Raw genomic sequence first — 26,248 nt, 5'->3', positions numbered from 1 at the left:
AATGAATAATGGCAGGATCAAATAGATGGTCAAGCTAATTGGTAGTCGGGTAGCAGGGCTAAATGAAATATACAGACAAAAAGTACTTTAGAGAGATATTTTAATTGACTTTGTATAAAATATAAAACATCTCAAATCTCTTCATTCATTAACAAATAAAATCTATACAAATATATGTATGTACAAAATCATATAGCACCATTGAAAATATTGCTGTACATGCAATAATCAACAAACAAAAACAAAATTAACGATTATGGCTCATTATTGCTGGCTTTCATCACTGGTGATCACATCTCTACTCTTTCAGTGGTTGTTTCTAGGTTTGAAATAAAGCACTTTTCTTAAAAGAACAGATTGCTTTTTTTGGTTTAAACTAATTAGTTTTTAAGAAAGAATAAACAAATATAATTCAGTAATATAAATAATACACTGTTGTTAATGGCAGTGAACAAAATGTCATTTTTTTTGCTATACAAAAGTAACATCTTCTTCTGTGTTTGCTAAATCTAAAATAACTGGTTTATTGTCAGGTTTAGGTGTTGATGTAAATGTTGAAAATGTTGATGGTTTCTGATTAGAAGTTCGGTGAAATGCTGAAGTATTAGTTGGGGTATTATTACTATATGGTAGGGGAGATAACTGCTTTAAAACCCCATTTCTATTAGATACCAGCACTGGAGGAACAGATTGCGGTCTCCAGCGTTGATCTGCTGGAGAACTTGTCAATGTATCATCAAAGTCATCATTTGTAGCAGTTCTGTCTAGCAGATCCGGGGATGCTAATGGAGCGGAATTTCTTTCTATTGATTGTCTATTTGGAGATAAAGGTCTGTACCGTGAGTATCCCCATGCTTTAGCTTGATACATATTGTAACTATAGTCAAAACCTAAATCACGTAAATTTTTCTCAGCTAAGCATGGATCATCAAAGTCTGCATTGATAGAATCAGATGACTGAAAGTATTCCTGAGCCTCAGATGTTGATGGAATTATGCCATCTTGACTAAAACTTTGGTCTGTTGACATTAAATAATCATTATCATCGGCAGAAATATCCACAACCTCAACGGACATTGAAGAGATGCGCCCGGATGAACTGACACGATTATGGGATGAATATTTGTCATTGTTTTGTACATATTCAGTACGATCACGAGACAAAATTGGAGGAGCACTCTCTCGTCCAGACAAATGATGACTTTTATTGCGTAGGAATTCTGGAATTTCTGAATTATTCATATCTAATCCTCTTTGGTCGTCCAGCCTTTGTCTTTGAGCTTTTGATAAAAGTTCCAAAAACTTGTCATCTAAATAAAAGAAGAAAAAAAGAATTTTAATTCTGGTAACTTCATGAAAATAAGATAACCGACATATATAAGTAATCATTTTATCTCCTACTAATTGAGCTAAAATTCCCCTGGAGAATCTAATTATAAACATCACAGCATTGTAATAGTTGTCAAATGATTCGTATAGCAATATACATTATCTAATCAAGAAACAATTTAATATGATTTAATGTAATATTTCAATCTTATGCAATCATATTCTAACAACTAAGTTATATTTAGCACCTTTAACAAGACATGCATCTTCATTACTTCTAAATATACTAATTATGAAGCTAAAAGTGTGTTATGATGACAAATGTGTGGTAAATAGAATGCATATCAATTGCATTTGCTGTTGTTTTATTTGATTAGCCTCATTCTGATCAACTCATTTCCCATCCTACTCTTTTTTCCAATAAAAATTCTACATTATTGAAAATTAATACAATTAAATTTCCAAAACTATAGGCAACATGAAAAGCTTTTTAGTTTGCTACATTAAAACATTCAAAGATGACTTTAAGACTAAAATATATTAATTTGAATATCTATAAATAAAAAAGCTTACCGTCACCCTGTGAAGTACGAGTCTGATTTTTCTGAAGATTAAACGTCACTTTGTGTTTTGACTTCATCTTGCTGGGAGGTGGATCCTTTACGGATGCTGACTCTTTTCTCCGTAGGCCGAATAAACCCAAAGAGGGACGATCTTCGTTGCTTTTCAGCAGACCCTAAAAGACAAAATTAAAATATTAAGTAATGCAAAGAACTTTTAATATTTCATTCTAATTGTAGGTTGTCTTTCAAATTTGAGTTATATTCCAATATATATTTTCATTGTTTTTTAATAAGTGTTCAGACTACCTGCACACAACACATCAGAAATCAATGTTCCCATCTGTCAATATTGTAAAACTATAAACTATCATCTGTCCAAGTGTCTTTTATGATATCTTATTAATCAAATTTACATAGCTATATATCAGCTGTAATATTTTTCCCCAAACTTGATTATGTTGAGGCATCATGCTATACTGCACAATTTTTTTTTTTTTTTTCATTTTCATTCTCTTTCTCTATTTGTTTTGTACCTTTTTAAACATGTGCAAACTATTCTACAAGGTTTTTTTTTGTGAGCTAGAAGCAAGCTTTTGAAACTATCTTTTAATATAAGCTACCAACAATGCTGCATTTTTTGTCCATGTTATTTTAATTGTAATTTTGTGAGTGTTATTTATTTTCATCTTTTTTAATGTGTCTAAATTATTTTCAAATGTGTTTTTTTCTTTTTTTAAAAAATATCTTTAAAAAGCAAAAGAAAGCTAGGAAAGAAAGAAAGAGTTGTGGGGATGGAAGAGATTAATCTATAAACCACTCTGTAAAATTAGTTTCCAACTACAATAAGAAAGATGCACACTACAAACAAGCAAGAGGTCAAAGTTCACCACAATCTACCATAGCTACTGCATTCTCTTACCTTGACCTTGCTATCAGGATCTAAAATTCCAAGTTCATCAAAATTATGAGCCAACTGATGAGATTTTCCCTTCATGAGATCATCAAAGATACTATTTGTGATTAAGTTTAAGGAAACATATTCCTTCTGACTGTTATGGTAATCTGGGGGATATTTTAACGCCATAGTTGGAGACCAGGATGTCGAGCGTATACTTCCTGTTTTACCCGAAACTGTTAAATATATCATGCAAGTAAATACATTGTTAGATAAACTAGGGATTGTCAGTGAATATTCATAAACCTTTTTCAGAGCCCTCCCTTGGTCAGGTAATAGTTTAAATAGAGCAGATCTAAACAAAACTTTAGAATACATTCAAAATAAACTTTTTTTTAAAATTATGACTATTCACTGATTACAACTGATTCTGATTAATAACCAAGGGTAAATGTTAACTAGCATATAACTGATTAAATATTTAAAACACCATTCTGAGTAAATAAATCTAATTGTTCTGCTTATACAATTAAATGTTATGAATTCTATATAAATCATGAAAGGTATATTAACTTTCCAAGGTATCAAATATATTTTTTATTGGATTTTATTCTCTAATTATATAATGACTTTTCCAGATAAAGAGACAGTGTGAAAATTTTATTATAAATGATATCTTAAATCTTATTTTCTGTCAGGAACATAGCCTGATAATTTTAACTGTAAAAGTCATTACCGGTAACTAGCAACTAATTCTGAACTGTTGATTTTGGTTATTCATTTATTATTCATTCACCATAAGTGTTGGTTCATTATTTTTTAACAAATTTTTATTTAATTTGAATCAATAAACAAAATCAATAGTTCAGAATATATTATTATGTAACAAAACCAACACCATTAGTGCATTAACAAACAAATACTGTAAATTCAGAAATAATTGCAAAAAATGAGACAGGACAATTAGATTTTTTTTATATGAATCAAACAGGATTTTTCTCAATATCGCAAAATTCAAAATCACATTTTAGTCCAAAATCGCAATAATTTCTGAATTTACAATATGACAAATCAGGTTGTATTTTCAAACATATTTTTTTCAAAATGCTGCACGTGCATTTTCAAGCAAATTTCCATCTTGACTCTTTATCAAAATAATATTTTTTATACAACCTAATTTGTTTGATATTATTACAAATACTCTCGACATCATCAGGTCATTTTCTGGCACAAAAATTCAAATCTGATGATAAGTAGCTTTTCATTCACAAGTAAACAACACACCCATAATGCAAGGGAATACAAGGATTACTTCCCTTTACTACACACACAATATGGCAATGAAGACATGAAGAGATAATGAGAGAAGAGAAGAATGAATAAAAGTTGGTGTACGATTGTAAAGATGATATGGTGGTTATAAATGAATGTATGGATATTTTATGAATGTTTTATTGTTTTATGATCACAATAAAACATATCAAACAATGATTTTTTTTGTTTGTAAGATTGATGATAATGACTTATCTGAATGAATGAATATATATGAATGTTTCATTGTTTTATGATTAACAAAAAAACAAAATATGCTATTACTAAGTACAATAACACTTATGTTGAATAAGAAATCAAAAGTACTGATACTTGAAGATTAAAATAGACCAACTAGCTCATCAGTACTGTGTGAACTTTGGCTTATAATTATGTTAAGTACAAATGAACTTCAAAACAATCAATGCTTAAAAATTTCCTGATATTGAATTATTAAGGAAGTAATTCGATCTAAATATAATTATATGGAACCAACTTTTACCAAAAGTGTTAATAAAACAGTATTTGGAAAGCAAAATACCAACACAAATATACATATATATGCATTTCACCAAAGTCTACAAGATACCAAACAACAAAAGCTTAACATGGAATGTTTGTGGATGACTTACCAACTATATCATCTTGTTGTAAAATCACAACTCTTTGATTGTCTATTGTAGATACTTGTTCATCAATATCCAATACTTCTGGTTTCCCTGACTGAAAAAATAAATTAACAAATAAATTAATTTGATGATCTCTGATTAATAAGAGTTGTCTCCCCTCATACAATTCTGACATTTTTTCCCTTACAATTCGATTTGAACGCAAAGATATATTCAAAACTTAAGAGTGTATAGAATGTTAACAAAGAGATGAAATAAGATAGCTTTTATTATTTTCTTAAAAAAAAGTTTGAATGACATTTCTAAAAAAATTAAAAAGTATTTATTTTTTATTCAAACAACACACTCTTTCTAGAATGATAAAAGTTATAACATACCAATTGTACAAAAATATTATCCAACTTAAATCCATATTTATTAAGAATAGGTTTGAACACATCACGAATTGTTCGGTTTGGTTTAGCTTTGACACCAATAGATTTACGATTAGGTAAGTCCATTCTAAATAACACCCGTCTTTCTATCATCACTTCTTTAGATCCTAACGTTGATATATCCTCTGACAGGTCTAATGGCTGAAAATAAAATTACAAATCATTTGAATATTCTGGTATATTTGAATTTGAAGTTTGGTCTGAAAATACAAATTACAGAGCTAACAAAAATATCCTCTTTTCAAACAACTATTTCATTGACTTTTTTCAAGAGCACAAGAAAGTTCTATAAATTTTTATATTTATTCTTTTAAAAATAAGGCAACTTTTGACAAATGCAAGATATTTACCTTATCAGATCCCAGTAAGAAGACATCAACACCAGCAATAGATAGACTTCTCTTATCACACAACTTTCCTAACACAGTTCTGATTGTCTGACCCGGTCTAGCACACACGACTGTTGTTGAACCATCAGGCATGATAACACGACAGAATTTAAAGTTTTGTTCATCATTTTCATTGGTAACTTTTGTTGCCTCCTTTCTCATTGTACTGAGATCAATACCAGGACCAGCTGGTATGGAAGGTTTACGTTGTTGTGTATTGTTATTTACTTCCTTATCTTTAGTTATCTTTTCTTTCTCCTTTTCTTTCTCTTTTTCCTTTTCTTTTTCTTTTTTCTCGTTCATTTTTTTCAAGTCTGAATCTGAAGCTGCTTTAATACTTTGTTTGCTGCTCCCTAAAAAAATAAAATAAAATTACATATTCATTACTTATATATTTACAATTTTAGTTAGAAATTTCCATAGATATTAAAAGATGTGGTATGAATGAGACAACTCTCCATCCAAGTCATCAAGACTAATTAAACTTAAAGTGTCTATTCTCATGATGACCCGAAGTGTTGATCCAACAGACCCAATGGCACTGAAAATAACATTAACAGAAAAATTTGATTCCAAATTTTATAAATGTGTGCCAGTTTATCCCTTTGAACTTGTTTATATTGTATAACCATGGATATATATCTTATCAACTATTATATTTATTTTCAAAGAAATGTACACATTTTTCTCTCAACTTACTTCCTCTCCATGGCAACAAAGATCTCCTTCGTTTTTCTTTACTTTCAATTTTAGACTTATTTTTCTCATCCTTTTTATCTTTCTGTGTAAATTCGTCTGCTGGTAGATTCAGTGGTTTTCCCTCCATTTCTCTCATCAGATATGTTTTGTATAGTTCTGATTTGATAAATCTAGGATAGCTGTCCTGTTTCATAAGCTTGAAAATCTAGAAAGAACAAACAAATTCCATTACATTTACACTATATTTGAATATAAACAGTGGTTTTTTTCAAATGTTTTCTTGAATTAAGCAGATAAATCTAGGTTGAATTTGTTAAATGAAGATATATACCTTTGGACATTTATCAACCATCTATTCTTTAATGTAGTTATCACATCTCCTTACTTTCAATTCATTTTTTAAGTGTAATTATGGTAAACACTGGAATTTTTGTGTATGATGAACAGTTCTTGTTTATTTTGTGTATACTTTATCTGTATTTGATGTATTTTAACATTTTGTATATCTGTTTTTTTTAAACTATCAAGCAGTTCATGTAGGACGTAACAGTTTAAAATTAATACTATTTATATCAATATATTTGTATAACTTTCTTAATATTTTACCTCCTGCTGTGACTTCTCAAACGTATTAGTTCCTGGATTGTCTATCTGTTTCTCAACTTGTTTGACCGTCACATGTTCTACATTAACAGGATCGGTGGCTTTCTGAGACATATACTTCATAAAGATCTCTTTAGCCTCACCCTTTCTCTAAAAATGTAAAAAAGTTATATTGTAAATATATTTTTTAATATCTATTTTTAAGCATATTATTAACAAATCATTAAATGATTGTTATAAAATCGAAACCAAACTCTGCTTTAAATGTTTATTTTTCTATTGAATAAAGGGGAATAACTGGAATTTGTTTTATTGTCAGAATAAATAGTGACAGTTATGTGAAAGTAATTTTTTGCCAAACTTTCATCATATGTTTTGTCATTTAAGTTGAAATTGTACTATGTAAGATAACTTGAAAATGTCTAACACTTGACTGATTTGTTTTTGATTTGGCATTTGTAAAACCACTGATATATTTATGTATATACAAACTTATCAACAGAATTGGCAAAATCCATAATTCAAAAATTTAGCACTTGGAACACGAGATATTTTATTTATTAAACAAAACTGAATATTTATTTAAAGATTAACTTTCTTATCTGATTGATTTTTACATATAAAATTTCATGTCAAAATAAAATATCTGGGTAATGAAATGCTGAAACGTATTATAAAACATTTAAAGTACCTTATCAGAGTCTTCAATATGTTTAAATTGTTCACATGTTCTCCAGAATAAAATATTTTCTTGACTGAATTCCTTCTTCAAAAATTCCTGAAATGATAAATAAAAATATATAGAACATCAAGTTAGGAATGACTTTTACCAAACATTATATAAAACATCAAGTTAGGAATGACCTTTACCAAACATTATATAAAACATTAAGCTACAATTGACCTTTATAAAAAAAAATTTTAGTTTGATTCTGTGGGATGACATTTTAAATTTTTAAATTGCTTTGTATATGTATACTAATGTTCAAACATAGCTATATATATATGTGTTTATTTTGACTATGATATCAATATCGGTGAATGTCACAAAACTCTTTGCTGTAACTGTTTGGTTTTTTTACTACATTTTTCTCACTATATAATGAACTACAATGTGAAATCTTCATTCAAATCCAAAATTTCATTCTGAATGACAAAACTTACGGTAAAGACAGCAAGTCCTCCATGATCATTGAGGAGCTTATTAAAGTTGACGGCCCAACCTGCAATTCTGCCAATATCATCTTCTTGTTCATCATCATCGCCATTGTTGGTGATATTGTTTACACTGTTAGCGGTAGACAGTCGGTGATTGGTTTCTGTATCTAAGGCAACCAAACTCTGCAAATATAAAAATAATTGTCATTTATAACAGGAAAGATGGATCTGTAATACCATATTAATTATTTCTGTAAAAAAAAAGAATCTGAATACCATTGTTATCAGTGCAAGGATACTAGTCATTATAAGTGTTTGTGAAGACAACAAGGACATGCATACGTCAACATAACATATTTGAGAGAAAGATTTTGTAACTAAGTTTAAAAAGTTTATAAATATGCCAGTGTCAATACCAATACTTATTTTCTTTTCTTTATTCTGTGCATATGAAATCTTCAAACCAATTTATCATATCAAGCCTACATTTGACCTTAATAACCCCATTAAGTTTTAGTATTACACATACATCATACTTCTGTACCTCTTTCTATCACTTATAAAGTACATTTTATAAGACGTTAAAATTGATCTATAGGAAATTAAAGAATTTAAATGTATTTTGATCAACAATTTTACTCTTACAAATCTATCTTAAAATCAGAAGGTGTAAAACTAGTTATAACGTCATTAAATTAAATCACAAGGCTTAGAAAAATTTAAAAGTCAATTTCATAACAGATTCTTTGAAACTGTAGAAGAAAAATGGGATTTCTTTGGAAATTCAGAAGTGCTTCTCAAATTACTCAATTGCACTCTTTTATCATTCTGACAATTGACCTACCATAAGATCTATAACTTTTAAAAGCAGTTAATTTTCCTGACGTATAATTATAGTGAATACTATTACTAAAAGATTGGATTAGTTTCCAACATTAAATTTTTGATCAAATAGAAATAATCTCCAACATTAAATCAATTACATGGAAAGATTTCTGGTAAATTTTACAAGCCTTTTTTTTTTTTATCAAAGACTTCTTAATTTTTTTTATTGAAACATTCAGATGTAGCCTAGATGCAAGTTTTTCACATAACTTTTTCATTACTTAGGTACTTACTAAAGTTGATAAGCTTAACATCCACTTTAATTTGGACAACACCAAATTGTCAAAGTTATCATAAAAACTGTGAATCCTAGCTCTACCCCTCATCATAAATTATGTGTTTCTTTCCCAAGTTCCAATAAAGATATGTAACAAGTTTTACAAGTTTTAGAATTATATCTAGATGATAGTTTAATTTGTTTATTCTTCAATTTCCTCTGGTATCTCAGATTGATCAATAGATAACTCATAACAAAGTGATCAAAGATATTAAAAAATATATCAAAATACATGTTCACACCTCCAACACTGGAATTGAACAAATGAGAATTTATGGAACAAAGGAAAGGAAATCAAATGAATACACTTTAACCCTGGGATATACAAGTACTGAATACATATATATTTACATATCTGATTTTTATCCTGAATACCTGGAGGGTAAATATAGTACATGTTCCCACAAAACTCGATAAACTTGCTTTAAAAAAAAAACTAGAAAATTTGCATTTAAAAACTTAATTAATTTAAAAAGGTTATGCATATCTGTTACATGTCATAGATTAAACATAATAAATAACATTTATAATTATACTGTAATTTTCATTCCAATATTTACATACCCAAACACTACTAAAAGCATCCTTCAGTTTAGGATACATTGCCACAAATATTATTTTAAAAACATTTATTAAAATTACAATTTCATATTTCCTTCCTTCAAAGCAATTCTTCTCGTTTCCTAAATAGGTACTTTATAAAATATAACTTTAAATGGTTTGATATTGTATCATCCAATCAGAAGAATTTAAACGAATACGTTTTATGTGAATTTATTATCATGATTATTCCACAAGACTTTTCATCCAGTCTATATTAAGTTCCTAAGTTCCAATTCCCAAGTAATATTTTTAACTAACTAAATATCTTATTAAACATTTAATAAGCTACTACTGACTACAGTTTCCACCTATACCCCTGCAATACATTACACCTCTACAAAACTATAGCAGATTTATAAATGAACTCTTACCAATCGACTACGTGGCTGAAAAATATTAATAAATTTCACCAATTCCTTATCATCAGAAAGTGAATGTCTATGATCAATCACACTATACGATCGCTGATACATTTCTCCATTTTTATCGGCAACAATATAGTAAAACATTTTCCATGTCAGTACGGAGGAAAGTCAATCTTGAAGGATAATCCCTCTTATATTCATATGATAAGTGATTCATGATTTTCCATTTTATATCATTATCAAATAAATGTTTTTAATAAGTCCAATTAAAATGTTTATCCTGTTAGAATCGTGTGAGCGTGACTGAGTAACTATACTGATGTTCACGTTACAAGTATTACAGTAAAGATATTCCTCAATGACGGATTACACGACAGATCCGTTCAACCTTAAATTCATAAATGTTATGCCATTCAAACATTTTCCTGTAACGGATGTACATAATTGTACTGCAGTTACTTCTCAAATTACGTCCTCTTTTTAAAAATCATTGTATGACCTAGACTTAATGATTCTTATATAGTATGTATCTATATAAGTTCAAATTTGGTCATCGGTCTAAATCAATCATTTGATATATTTAGCCTTTAGTCACAAATATTCTGTGTCAAACTTGTCCTAAAGTTATCCAAGGTTTACATTTGATCAAATGACACTCTATTTAATAAGCTAAATAATTAATTCATAACCTTAGCAAATTCCTATGCACTAATACATGATCGAAGTCCATACTTTTCAAGGTTTAAGACTAATTGAATCCTTTTTCTTTTACAATGCTTTACATTATATCTATATATTACCAATGACATTCATATTTCTTAAATATTTATCTATGAGATTCATTGTATATAAGTTTGATTTGGCAAAAAGTGATCGATTAAGAGTTTTATTCTATTTAGTTTTAACTATTTAAGTACTTATTATAAGGACCTGAAGTAGATTTGACCTCATTATTTCCAAGTGCATATGAGACTCAAATTGCATCGTTTTTTCACATACTATTGAAGATCAAAAGAACTTTAACATGTTGAGTTGTATGATGTACAAACATTGACTAAGGTTTAGAGGAGAGACATTGAAATATCTTCCTCTGTAGTTAAGATTAAATATTTTATAAGGAAATTTTAGAAAATTAATTTTTATCGATAGCAGTTAAAGAAATAAACTTCTCATTTATGAATTTCAAAATAAAAAGTACCCCAAAAATTTTATAATTAGATAAAAAAAAAAAACTTACATAATTCAGCAATGACATATTAACTTGCATGCTCCTTTTCATCTTTTTAATTGGAACATGATCAGTACTTTTTCTTCGCTGACGACTTTTTTTATAATATAATCTTTCAAACTGTTCTTGTCTTTCAAAAGAAGCTCCATTTAATGTTATATCCAAATACATTTTGGAAGTTCCTCCTATTTTGTCAATTATCATTGTAGAATGTTTGCAAGGACTCACAATAAGACAATTTCTGTATGGGCTAACAGGTAATCTTAATTTGTGACCAAGTTTGTTATGGTCAAAATTAAGATGTGATTTCTGAGATGTGAATTCTATCAAGTCAGGGTGTGTAATGACACTTTGAGAGTTTGACAGAACATTTTTATTCCAACCATAAGGGGAGGAAGCTGTCATTTTAATTAATTCTGAGATTAATTCATCTGATAACTTTGTTTTCCATGTGTCCAGACATACCTGGAAAACTTATTTTGAAACTAACCAATCAGAGCATACTTTTACCTGTAATTAACCAATCAGATTGAAGAATTACACTAAAGGTAAGTGTCAGCTTGAATAGTTAATCCAATTAAGAAATGTTCAAATCTGTCTAACAGTTTTCCTGAACTCTGACCCAAAGGGCAAAATTGACACTTTTACATGTAAAACATGTAAATAATTATGAAAATAACAGTAAACAAATTAAATAATCCCCCTTAATCCTAAAAGACAACTCTTCTTTACAAATCTGACACCCAGAAGTGAAATTAATTGATTTTTAATCATTCTGTACAAATCTCTGATTTTAAGGATTGTTATCAGATAAGTTTTTACATGTTTCCAACAAAGGTGAAAAAAGGAATAAAATTATTTTTTATAAAGATTATTATTATGTAATTTCTATTCATTCTGGGATAATTCATATAACCAAAGAAAAATAAACAAAGTTAATCTCTACAAAGATCAATGTGTAGATAAAATTACATCAACCCTGTAAAACAGATTAAACCTCCAAAAAGTTTGTCTTGACAAAACAAATAATTTAACTTAACTCTTAAATATATTTTCAAATTTTAAATAACTTCCCATCATGGAGTTCTTATATAAATTTTCTGCTAACTTACAACATCACAATTGAGGTTATAAATAAGAATGCAAATTATAAAATTTTACAATTCATTTCCTATCCATTTTAACATGCGCTGCACCCAGGGAAGATACTTTTAACATCTTATCTGTAAGTACATAAGGTTGTTTTCCAGAACAAAAATACATCTAGAATGTAAAACCTACTTCAAAAAGTGCACACATGTATCAGGGCCTAGTGCTGACATGCTCACCAAGAGAGCGGGAGGTTGTAGGTTCAAACCTAGCTGGGTCAAACCAAACATTTGTTGCTATCTGCTAAGCATGCAACATTTAAAAGTATAAGAGGAAAGACCAGTCTGTAGTCAGAATAATGTGTCCAGGTAGGGTTGCATGTCTACCTGTGGGATGTTTGTTACCTTGTAAACTAGAATACATATTCAAAATAAACCTTGAGTATGTCAAAGCAGGGTATTCAACATCTCTATATTGCATGAACACGTTTTTTGGGTCTTAAAAACAATTATTTTATATTTCTGAAATATATTTTCGGTACGAGTCCAAGTAGTCCACCTTAAATTCTCATTGAAAACATATATTTTTTTTTAATTTTAGAAATATAGCCAAATTTGGTTTAAGGACTGACTGTATAAAAACATTGTCGCTTCATACATAGCCATACCACAAAGTCTATAGTCCTTATTTTTGTACTAGGATATCTAACTTGACCTATAAGATTTTTTCACAATTTTTCAGCATGAAAGCTTTGTTCGTCAGAGAAGTATAGGGTTTGTACTTGACTTTTCTTATTTTTGCACTTAAATTCACAACTTGAACTCTGATAAGAAACTTCTCAAAGTACTTAAGGTTTTAGTTTTTTGACATATAGCTAAACATATGAAAAGTAAGACCCCAGTCAATCACTGGTGCCAATTTTAATGATTCAAGTCTCATTCTCAAGATATTCAAATGATAAAATTTTATACAGGTTTTTTTATTGTTTAATCTAAATTAATAAAACCAGGTACTGAAATAATGATTTCATGTCAGATAATCCTTTTTGTTGTCATTTTCTTTAAATTAAGTTTCTAAAAGCTACAAAATATACTACTTTTACTATGAACATTAGGCCATTTAGCCCAACTATAATTGTCAATGAGTTGCCTGACTATTTATTTTGTAACCTGGGCTCCTTTTAACAGGAAGTCAAGAATTTCTTATTAAATACTTCAAACTAATATTGACAGAGAGATAAAACTGTTATAATCTAAAGCCTATCATTTCACAAAAACATTCCATGTCAGATTATAACAGTGCTTCCGTTTCAATCTTTTTTTATCAATACTTTCAAATTTGAAATCCCTTTTCCTACCATTTTACACAATTTTGCAAGAAACTTTAAAATTTCTACATTAAATTACAGTTACCAAACAGATTTACTAAGACACAAACAACTTGTAATAATTGTGAACTATGAAAGTGGACCTAAGCATGACACTTCTTAAGATTTTGAACTTATATGTAAATAAATGCTCTTAAGTAGTCAAATACTCTGTATAATTTAATCACATGCATAGTATCATGAAGTCAGAAATTTGCAACATATTTCTAATATCAGTTTACATGGATTATTTTTCCTGTGTAGATATATGGCCTTGTGATAATTTCATTCTATTTAAAAAAGAAATTTTGTTACCCAATTCAAAAGGGTTTTACCATTAGAATGAAATAAGATAGTGTCCAGCAGAGACCATATATGGTTCACCTAGGGATTATAATCAAAGGGTTAAAGTAGATTTACTAACCACTTGTAGACTAAGAATCCCTCTTTTTGGCAGGTTATATTTGAAAAATGATTTGACATAAATGAAAATACTTATAATCATATTTAATATTGTCTGAAGTTAAATTGTGAAGGATTATGAAACTTGATGTAATGTCAAACAACTTTGGAATTATTATATTTATAATGATCATATTCTGTTTTAGTTAAAAGACACTACTACAAAACAATACTTGAAGTTTATAATTGACATACATGTATTTTAGTCCAAATTTTCAAAATATATATAAGACACAGTCACAAATTTCTATCATGTAAAACTTAGAATACAACTTATAAAATAGCAATGCAATTGTCATAATACGAACATGTAAGCAATCAAACTTATTCATCATTTTCGGGCAACACTTTATCTTTAATATAAATTTTGACAAATTACAATTTCTTTAACTGATAGCAGATAATGATTGAAATGCATGGAACAACCCCTGCGAGATGAAATTCATGAACTGATGAACCACCATGAACTGTTCATGAATGTTCATGAACAATGCATGACTGTTCATAATGAGTTCATTAAGTTTCGTTCATGAATTTAGTTCATGAATAGTTCATAAAATGCAGTTCATGAATATTTTCTGAACTTTAATGAACTGTAAGTCAGTTCATAATGTTCATAAATTGTTCATAACACATGTTCATGAACATTTTATGAACTTTAATGAATAAATGAATACATAAAGTTTATAAAAAAATTCATAAATTTGACTGTCATACAAGTTCTCATAAAATTTGACATCCATTACATTGTATCATGACATCACAATTAAAGTGCTTTTAGCATGACCTCTAGTTTATTCATTTACAGATCTTGAGATCATTTTGAGACAAAATTCAGTTGAATAGCAAAAGTGTAAATACATGTATGAGGGGGAGGACAGGGGTAAGGGAGACAGGGAGGAAGGGTGTAGGAGAAAGGAGAAAGGGTGTAGGAGAAAGGAGAAAGGGGGTAGGAGAAAGGAGAGGAAGGCTGGGAGAAAGAGAAAAAGTTGGAGAAAAAAAATAAAATATGAAAAAATAAAATATCTCTCTTTTTTGTGGTAAATTAAAGAAAATAAAATAATCATTAAAAAAAAATCATTTAACAACAGATATTAGCTCAGCACCTTTTTCTTTTTTTCATACTATGCCAGAAGAGTGTTACATTTTTAGAGTCATACAAAATTTGGGACTCACTTTGAAGTTTTGTAACTTACTTTGAGCTGGAGAGGGATGTTTCTCATGTTTCGTTTTTACAATCATGACAAATTTGGTAAACTTAATTTCTTTCTTCTAAAGATGTAATTTCTGATTGTCTCTCAAAGTTCAAACATGTGCCTTTCTTAACCATCATACGGCACATAGAGGAACTTGGAAAATAAGGACAGATTAATGACAATTCATTCTTTCCCAAACATTGCAGACTGGTGTCAATAATTATCATTATTAATGAATTACGTTTACCTATTGTAAAACGCTTCAATGACTTTGACAAAAGATTACAATGTAGACAAATGATTACAAGTGACTGGGAATAGAAAAACGTCATAATGACGTCAGCAAAATGATGTTTTTGACGCTTACAATACAAATGAAGATGTTTGATGAGGAGTGAAGTAATATAGCTGTCAAAACAAAGCAGATTTGTTATCAGATAAGTAAATTATATATATTTTGATTATATTTTTTTGCTGAATAACTATTTGTTGAAGCATTTTATAATAATTATTGATTAATTAAAATAAATATAAAACACCAGAAAGTAGCCTTTACATTTTACAGTGTTAGTTTAATGATTTCCATTCAGGAATAACTGATAGATTTGTACAATATATTGTATTTCAAGGTAAAAATAATTCATGCTTCAGCCACTCTTATGATTGTGTGTGGGTAAATTAAAAGGGGAAAAAGGGGGGTAGGTACATTATTTGAAATGTCATGAAAAGGCTGAAGTGATATTCATGTTATTAATCTTACTCTATTGATATTTTAATAAAAACAACATTTATTAAATTAAATTATTACATTGTATTATACCTGTTAGAAACTGTTTAATCTTGAGTGCTTATTTATAAAAACAAATATCAAGGACTTTTGATTCTTTGTGGAGTGATTTTTGATTTTGCAGGGGGAAACTCAGATGCATTTATTGATTAAAAGATCTGTTCAACTGTGAAGAATTTCAAGCAGAACAACTGCACCAAGATGTTATTTAGTATTTCTAGTTGGAAGTCCTGATACAGCAATTTTAATTACAGACAGGAAGAGAAGTTTACTTATGATAATAACACAAAAAATGAAAATTCAAAAAAATCCTTTTAAATTATTTCATGAACTTTAGATGAACAGTTCATGAACTACAAGTGGACAGACAATGTTCATGAATTAAATTACTAATGAACAGTTCATAAACACAGTAGTTCATGTGTTCATGAATGATTCATGGACTGGTATGGTTCATGAACAAATTCATGAACAAATTCATGAATCATTCATAAAAAAATTCATGAACTATACATGAACAGGACATGAACTACAAATGGACAAGCGTGTTCATGAACTATAAAATCATGAACAATTCATGAATAATAAAAGTTCAAGAACTATTTTTGTTCATGAACTTTAATGAACCAAAGAGTTCATGAACACTTTCTGTTCATGAATAGTTCATTATTCACTGGTTCATGAACGTGCTTGTCCATTTGTAGTTCATGTCTAGTTCATTAACTGTTCATGAATCTTTTATGAACAATTCATGAATTATGTTCATGAATCATTCATGAATCATCCATGAACATTCATGAACTATTCATAATCATTTCGCATAAAATGTTTTAAACCATTGGAACATTTGATCTATAACCCTTCATTTGTAACCATAAATTTCTTTTGTAACATCTTAAAATGTATCAGTTATCATGTAAAGAAACATCAGTCTGTTACATTAAATATGTTCAAAGAAAATTGATAAAGTCATTCATGTACATTTCACAGATAATTGTGTATATTAGAGAATAAATAATATATAAATCTTTAATAATATGTAATACATGTAATTTAGACTTTTGAAACTGATTTTTTTTACCATTTAAGTTATGAATATTTGCTGTAGTGTCAAAGATAAAATGTTGTGTGCATTAGAAGAGCTAATGCATTCAAGTTAATAGCCATCAAAGCAAATATTATCAAATACGACAGTACCCCCTATTATGCCTCAATATATCTGTATATCAAATTTTGACTTCATTATTATTCTTTACAGACAAATTTGATAATGTAGCTTTATGAAGCATTTTATTTAAAAGCAAGGACAAAAGTTTTTAATATTTTCTTTTATAAAGGTTTGTTAAAATATTTTATTGGGCACATCATATTCTGTTATATAAAACATCTTCTGAAGAGAAAATTCATAAATAGAGAAATATGATTTTCATGTAGGAAAAATTTCACATGCAATAACAATATACTAGGTATCAGGACTATACAACTTGAACTTGTCCTGGCTTTAGGAAGCACATAAAATAGCCTACATGTTTTAAATATAGAAAGAATATAAGTGTTAGAAAGTAGGTAGATATCCGTTTTTTCCCTATGAAGCCTTTCTTTTTCCCTCTTCACTAAACATTTTTTTAAGTATGGGAACCAAGCCCACTTAAAGATCAATACTGCATTTAGTTTAATAAAAAAAAAACCTTATTAAAACAATCAAATTTGGCTACACATGTAAAACCCGTTTTTGTCTACTTGATTTCATTCTGATTTCAATCCTCTGCAATGAATTTCTTGTAAAGCTAAAATTGAATAAGGAAAAATAAAAAAAAGTTTCACAAACATATAAAAAGAGTAAACACTTCACTAGCATTCATTGAATAATCACAAAAAAATAACATTATTCAATGAATCCTTAAAGTCAACCTCCTTTCTTCATCAGGCAAATAATTAAAATCAATTAGTATCATGCAAACCAAGTTGTGGAAATTCTGCAGAAGTGCCTTTTTTCAATAAAAAAGGGTCTGCCTATTTTACTTACAAAACAATACTGATAGTCAAATAAAATATATATGAGATTGGATGACATGATGAAGTTCTGTCTGTGCTAGAAGTCCAATGATAATAATTTAATGAATAGTAGGTTCTTAGAAACTATAGGTATAACAAAATGCAAACTGTTGGATTATGCTCATGCCACAGAGAAAGAGAAGCTGGATAAAACAAAATTTGTTTGCAGTTGTAACCTTTTATTTTTCAAGCTTACACCCACTATTTATAGATTATTGTTGGTCATCTCAACAAGATTGATTTTCTCGCTTGAGCCAGGTACAGGATGACCAATGATAAATTGTTTATCGCTATTTTGCTATGACTAGGTTGTTTTTTTACATTGACAACGGCACAAGCGTCCTTAGTTTCTAGTTATAATTTCTCATCTCTCTCTACCTTGCTGAAAAGGAAATTATCAGGCAGTAAGATCAAAGGAAAATTTCGTAAAATAGCAATAAGCTTTGTTATTTATGTTTTTTCCCATGAATTACCTCATGTGAGTGACTAAAGGGATGCTGTAGACGGGATAACTTTCTGGTTCGGGTCTGTGGCTTGGCCCAATTCTCTTGTAAATCATCTGACGTTCGATTCTTTTCCCTCTGAAAAAAATATAGATTTTCCACTTTATTTCTAAATAATCATAAGTTGTAAAGAAATGATGAGATGATCCATTTTGGGAAAAGGTTCCCACACTTAAGTTTATATTCTTAGTAATGTACTACAACCATCCACATATTTCTGAAGGTATCTATTACCACATAAATTGTAAAGATTAAACAGGAAACAAATATAAAGTAGGTAATATTAGGAAATCCTTCAATTTGCAAGTCAAAACACAAAAAAAAAATATCAATAGACATTTTTAGCTTAAATTGCACCAAATAAATATGAGAATGACATAGATATCCCATTTCTTTACTTTTTATACAGCTGTGTCAATTTCAATACATTAGGTTTTATATCTTTAATTTAAATTTTCCGACAACCTTTCATTTAACTTTAAACCTGTTTTTGCTTGTTAAATCTTTTGAGTTACTTTTCGTCAAATTAAAAAAATTGATGTCAAGTTGTAGTGGATGAACAAATCAGTTACACTGCACATACTTATTCTTCACTCACAAGTTAGTAATGCTTAGTCACAGTATTTCTGACACATGAATTGACAAAAATATTATTTGCCTCTTCTAAAAATGTGCCAATCTTGTCCTGTAAGGCCTGTTGTCAATAACAAAGTTTTTGGTGGATTTATTTGTATAGTGAGAAGCTTCACAGAAAACTTCCATCATGATACTATTTTACTTGAAACTTGGATGGATTTAGAACTGGAATTATTCAATCACAGTGCTTCTTAATTGATAATGTTTTCAATGAAAAACTTTGACAGTGACAACAGATGATTAACTGGACCAAATTTACCTTGTCAAAGATTTCTTTAACCAAGTTAACTTTGATAGTTACAAGGCTTTAGCAATTGAGGAGACTCTGAACAATGAGTATTTCATCAAAACCAAAAGTTTAAAACCTCAACAGTTTGTGGTCATGATATGTTGTTCATGGTTTCAAAACACTCATTGGAAGACCAATTTGCCAATGAATTCTCATATTTGACAGCTACATTAGATACATGTATGCTATATTTTACCTTCCTATAAAAGTTTCTAAACTGAATTATGTCAAGTTGTAATTTAGTACATGTATTAATTCATTACCATCTGGTGCGCATTTACTGATTTTTTTTCCGAAATTGTCTGAGCGTAAATTTCATTATCCAGGAGTTGTAAAACTTAAGTTTTCAACTGGAAAATAACACTGTTTGTGAAAATATACCTTTGAGAATATCTGATACTTTAAAAACAAGAATGTGTACATAGAACACGGATGCCCCATCTGCACTATCACTTCCTATGTTCAGTGGACTGTGAAAATGGGGTAAAATCTCTAATTTGGCATTAAAATAAGAAAGATCATATCATAGGGAACATGTGTACTAAGTTTCAAGTTGAACAGACTTCAACTTCAACAAAAACTACCTTGACCAAAAACTTTAACCTGGAGCGGGACTGACAGACGGACGAATAGACGCACAGACCAGAAAACATAATGCCCATAATTGGGGCATTAAAACAAATGACCATAATATATTTGATTTCAGAAAAAATGATTAAACCATAAAAATATTATATCCAGCATCTTTTTAAAACAATACCTTCCAAAATTAAGATATCACTATAAATTCTTTGAAAATTCAAGTTATAAATCTGCAACTCCCCACTACAAAATGCTACACATATAAAATTAGGTTTATGCAATTATACCCACTTAAAATGCTGAAAATTAGTATTAAGTTTGTTTATACCCCAATCCTATGGTAGCAACACTCAAGTAGCACTTACAGTGGAGTTTATATCTGCCAGTAAATACAATATTCCAATGTTATGTAATTTTGTATTCAAATATGATGTATGTTGCTATTTACAAATTTACAGAAGCTATAAACAAAGGCTATGAATAGTTATGTTAAAGTCATGTCATTGACGCTATCATGATATTGCTAATAGATAAGGATTTCACAGAAATTCACAAATATGTCCTACTTGTACTTTAAACCACCATACCATCCTTTTTTCATTGATTATGACATCACCTAACTGGACTTGCCAGAAGATTTCTAGTTGTAATGAATAACAAGCAGGTACCATTATTTGAGCAGGAACTGCTTACCTTTCAGCAGGAACTGCTTACCTTTCAGGAGCACATGATTTCAACTTAAACACAAGTTATTGTCTGGAAACTACACATATATGGGCTCCTAATTCTTAATTTATTGGGACCATAACCCCCAAAATCAATCCCAACCTTCTTTTTGTGATTATAAACCTTGTGTATAAATATCATGGATTTCTATTAACCTATACTTATTGTCAGGAAACCAACTGTTTTTGGACGACAACAATGTGATACCAATATACGAACTTGACAACAATCCTCTGTTAGATTCTACTTGGTATGTTCTCACATAAAACCAACACTAACCTTTTTTTGCTTACACAGAAAGGGTGATAGCCATTTGTGTAACTCAAAAGACGTTTTGTAAACAAAAAGTGGGATAACAAATAAAGAAACCCTTAACCTAATCTTACCTTCATATACTCATTAAAATCTTTGTAAGAGAATGTCAAGGTCAGTTTTCTCGAGTCTTGTTTCTTCCTCGGCCTCCAACTAGAGGCACCACTAACGTCAGGGGTTAAAGGACGAAAATATAAATTTTTCAAACTAAAACTCATAGGATTGGATTTTTTCCTGTCTTTCAATGAGAAATTCATACTTTCTTTATATGAGATCTATTCCACTAGCACTATAATAATTCCATCATAAAAACAATGACGTCACGAAAAAATATAACTAATGTACAAGAGTTTCTCAATCAGTATACACAATAGTTGCATGCAATTCTTTCTCAGTTAGCTGTCCATTATAAATGTTTACAACTACAAAATACTTCCCTAGAAGAATATGTAGTGAATAATATGTCAATGTCTAATGAGATGTTTATGTTTACAATATTTTCTTCATTAATTACATTAGTCCCACACATTGTACACTGGACATTTTTGTGTGTAGTTCAATACTTCCCATTTGTAACTGTATAATAAAACTAAATGTTAGCTCCAAGCAAAATATTAACATGTCCAGCGACACCGCCAATATCCTTATGGACATTAAAAAGTGACAACTTTTTATACTATAACTGTTTCACATCAATGAAAAATGTATCAGTTGTACAACCACAGATAACACCAACTCAATGTATTGTCCCAAGTCATAGATACAGCATATTATTCCAAAACATAGTCACACATACTCAACAATGTTCAAATGATATTCCTTAAATAAACATTAGGCCCATCATATCTCACAAAATTAGCCTGTCAAATGTGTGACTGTATTTAAAGTTATATCTCTGAAAGGTGTAACTCAAATAAGAGACAGTATACAGGTATTTAAAAGTTGGCTTTTAACGATTTTGGAGATATAATTCTGTGTCCAAATTATTCTAAGGATCCATAGTCAGACATTACACCATTTGTCATATAACGATTATGGCAAAAACCTGTCCCAAGGCTAGGGAACAATATACTAGATCAATTACTATAAAACACCATAGTTCTTAATATCTAAGAGAGAATTTAAATGTTTTAGTAAATGCTTTCCAAACAGGTATTTTTAAATAAATGTTTTTAAGTATTTAAAGTTTTGAATATAAAGACCACATGTGATAGATTTGGCGATTTATTCTTGTGTATAATTATGTTGGTTTATGAAATGTAAAACATCCTAACGACTAAGTAGATGTTATGACATTGCAGATTTATGTGATCTTGAAACAATTGTACAGGTTCTAAAAATAACTCAACATACATTTTTTTTAGAATAAGTTAATTAATCATTTAAAAGTTAGATGGCTTTTGCTATCTAAAATAAAATAAGTCCCAGACCATTGAAAACAACTGCAACTCAATCCTGAACCAGATGCTCCGCAAGGCGCAGCTTTATACGACCACAGAGGTCAAACCCTGAACAGTTGGGGTAAATATGGACACAACATTTAAGCTTGATACAGCTCTTGAATTTGGATTGTGATTAAATAGTTGACACAACATAGGTTTCTGACACAGAATGAATGTGGTCTAAGAACTAAAACTTTAAAACTTTAAAATTTTTAATTGGACATTTACCTATTATAGTCCAATATCCATAATCTAAATACATGGTTTAAGATTCAGCATATCATAGAACCCCAAGAATTCAATTTTTGATGAAATCAAATAATGTTCAATTTTAGACCCCTTAGACCTCATTGTGGACCAATTTGATAACCAGGCCCAAATATTAAAAATTTAAATACATGGTTAGATTCAGCATATTGAAAAACCCCATATATTCAATTTTTGTTGAAATCAAACAAAGTTTAATTTTGGACACTGATTTAGATCAACTTGAAAACTGGGCCCATAATAAAAAAAATCTAAGTACATGTTTAGATTCAGCAATCAAAGAACCCACAGAATTCAATTTTTGTTAAAATCAAACTAAGTTTAATTTTGGACCCTTTCCACCTTAATATGTAGACCAATTTGAAAACAGGACCAAAAATTAAGAATCTAAATACACGGTTAGATTTGGCATATCAAAGAAACCCAATAATTCATTTTTTTCCCCCTAAACTGTTGGGACCAAAACTCCCCAAATCAATCCCAACCTTCCTTTTGTGGTCATAAACCTTATGTTTAAATTTCATAAATTTTTGATTACTTATACTTAAGTTATTGTGCGAAAACCAAGAAAAATGCTTATTTGGGCCCTTTTTGGCCCCTAATTCCTTAACTGTTGTTACCAAAACTCCCAAAATCAATCCCAACCTTCCTTTTATGGTCATAAACCGTATGTTTAAATTTCATAGATTTCTATTTACTTATACTAAAGTTGTAGTGTGAAAAACAAATGTCTTTGGACGAGGACGACGATGACGCCAATGTCATACCAATATAAACCAAAAACTTTTCAATTTTTGCGGGGTGAAAAAAACTAAGAATGAAGCAAGATCCAAAGCCAACTTATACTTCTTAGCCTGAAGGTTAATTGATTGATTGATTGGTGTCAAACTCCACATTCAGTACTCAGCACACAAATGAAACTCGCAGGATTCAAAGTCAACCTCAGTGTTGGCACACTAGTGTTGCAGTAGTTGAACTACTTAAACATATTACCACCGAGAAATGTTATCATAATTAATTCTGTGAATTTAACCTCATTTATTCTAGGAAACTTTTTTTTTAATAAATATGTAAAAATAAAGGTGAATGTGTCCAAGGGAGACAGTCTTAATTAGGCCCCCTCTTGCATATACATTATAAAGGGATATAACTGAAGAATGGTCAAAAGAGACACTACCCAAATCTGTACTTGATCTGAGCTTTGTGGTAATAAGCATTGCATTAGTTTCAAAATGTTTGTTTGAAGTAAAACTAAGTTAGAGAAAGGGAATAAAAAATTTATTAATAGTTCCATTTGCAAGGGGGCTAAGTCACTGTAGAACGGCAAATTAGACTTCACCATTATTCCAACTTGATCTGTGTTTTGTGGTAAAGCATTGTGTATGAGTTTCAAAATACTTGGTTGAGACAAACTTAAGTTAGAGAACGGAAACAAATTTTGGGACAGAAGTGTTTACAGACAAGGGTAAAACTTTATGCCTCTACCCTACGACTTGGGCATAAATATCTAACAAATACAAAATCAACAAGCTTTGACGAATCTGAACATTAATGATGTTGTTCTGATGTCATAATTGTGAACATTTAGGAAGTAAAACCTTATTAGAGCAACCTAAAATTTGGCTAAAATGATTTTGTTAGGATGTGTATCTGATCCATATTAATCTTTCTATGTAAAATGAATTGAGTCAAAGATTATAGACAATGTCTTATAGAAGGAAATAGATTTCACAAATGCAAATTGAAAACAAGTGAAACTGCCAGCTACTGCTCACTGATGATACCCCCGCCGCAAGTGGATAATATTAATAGTGTAAAAATATGCAAGTGTTCGGTAAACAGGAAGTTGTCGAGTGATGAATCTGAAAACGCATCACACGGTATAGCTGACTTATAAAAATCCTGAAACCAAATTTCAGAAATCCTTGTATTGTAGTTCCTGAGAAAAATGTGACGAAAATTTTCAACTTGGCTATCATGTGTAAAATCATACAAGTGTTTGGTAAACAGGAATTTGTCGAGTGATGAATCTGAAAACGCATCACACGGTATAGCTGACTTATATAAATCCTGAAACCAAATTTCAGAAATCCTTGTATTGTAGTTCCTGAGAAAAATGTGACGAAAATTTTCAACTTGGCTATCATGTGTAAAATCATACAAGTGTTTGGTAAACAGGAATTTGTCGAGTGATGAATCTGAAAACGCATCACACGGTATAGCTGACTTATATAAATCCTGAAACCAAATTTCAGAAATCCTTGTATTGTAGTTCCTGAGAAAAATGTGACGAAAATTTTCAACTTGGCTATCATGTGTAAAATCAGACAAGTGTTCGGTAAACAGGAAGTTGTCAAGTGATGAATCTTAAAACGCATCACACGGTACCAAATTACAGAAAGGATGGATGTGTAGTTCCTGAGAAAAATGTGACGAAAGTTTCATGGGACGGACTGACTGACGGATTGATGGACGGACAGACAGAGGTAAAACAGTATACCCCCCCTTTTTTAAAGCGGGGGTATAATAAAAATAGGCAACCTGGCTAAAAACCTGTAAAATTTTATATATTTGAAGCTGTCAAAATGATTAAAATTAACAACAGACAGAAAATTGGTTTTGTTAATCTAAATTTGTATATTTGAAAATCCTACATATAGGTTTTTACATACCAAATACAAATCATCCATTTTGAGACCAAATTAAGGCCTTCGTGGGTTTATCCCTTTGTCAAATGCACCTCCATTTTAAACATAACAATGATTGTAATCGTAAACTGACAAAATTTCTTGAACAGAAATAACTATTTTGAGTCTATAACTAAGATCTTTATCATGAATTCCATACAAAACACAGGAAAATCTCTTATGACAAACAATATTCATGATATATATCTTAGTCAAAAGCTTCCTTCTACAAAAAATGTATTAATCATCCAAAACAGGAAAGTAAATAAAGTGTAGAGGTATAATACTTCTGTTAAAACCTCTGTTGTAAAGACTTTTTACAGGTATTGATAAAACTTAAATTTTATTTAGTTTTAATATAATAACTAGTATTTTTCTACAAGAATGCCATCTAGTAGCCAACATCCCAAGCTATATACTGGAGAAATGTGTGATGTAATTTGTTATTTCTTTAAATTTAAGAAACATTTAAAGGATGGGC

At 29.6% G+C, this 26,248-nt stretch overlaps 1 protein-coding gene across 5 annotated transcripts in view; it reads right to left on the bottom strand.

Annotated features, from left to right (window-relative positions):
* Positions 1-83: 83 nt before the first annotated feature.
* Positions 84-26,248, bottom strand: part of LOC143071500 (regulator of G-protein signaling 12-like) — a 60,465-nt gene continuing 34,300 nt past the window's right edge. For 2 of the 5 annotated variants that reach the window (XM_076245838.1, XM_076245839.1), the window contains 12 exons: positions 18,797-18,904; positions 10,147-10,161; positions 8,017-8,193; positions 7,544-7,630; positions 6,856-7,002; positions 6,250-6,454; positions 5,512-5,903; positions 5,105-5,302; positions 4,731-4,821; positions 2,812-3,023; positions 1,903-2,065; positions 84-1,310 (listed from right to left, as the gene is read on the bottom strand). In XM_076245838.1, coding sequence (XP_076101953.1) covers positions 472-1,310; positions 1,903-2,065; positions 2,812-3,023; positions 4,731-4,821; positions 5,105-5,302; positions 5,512-5,903; positions 6,250-6,454; positions 6,856-7,002; positions 7,544-7,630; positions 8,017-8,193; positions 10,147-10,161; positions 18,797-18,904 — 2,634 coding nt within the window. In that variant the 3' untranslated portion in view covers positions 84-471. The remainder of the gene's footprint in view (positions 1,311-1,902; positions 2,066-2,811; positions 3,024-4,730; positions 4,822-5,104; positions 5,303-5,511; positions 5,904-6,249; positions 6,455-6,855; positions 7,003-7,543; positions 7,631-8,016; positions 8,194-10,146; positions 10,162-18,796; positions 18,905-26,248) is intronic. The other 3 variants (XM_076245841.1, XM_076245840.1, XM_076245842.1) reach the window with 3 other exon arrangements.

This window comes from Mytilus galloprovincialis, chromosome 4, assembly GCF_965363235.1.
Source record: "Mytilus galloprovincialis chromosome 4, xbMytGall1.hap1.1, whole genome shotgun sequence".
In the NCBI taxonomy this organism is placed as follows: Eukaryota; Metazoa; Mollusca; class Bivalvia; order Mytilida; family Mytilidae; genus Mytilus; species Mytilus galloprovincialis.
The sequence above is the reverse complement of the archived record's forward strand: the minus strand, read 5'-3'. Positions and strand labels throughout refer to the sequence as shown.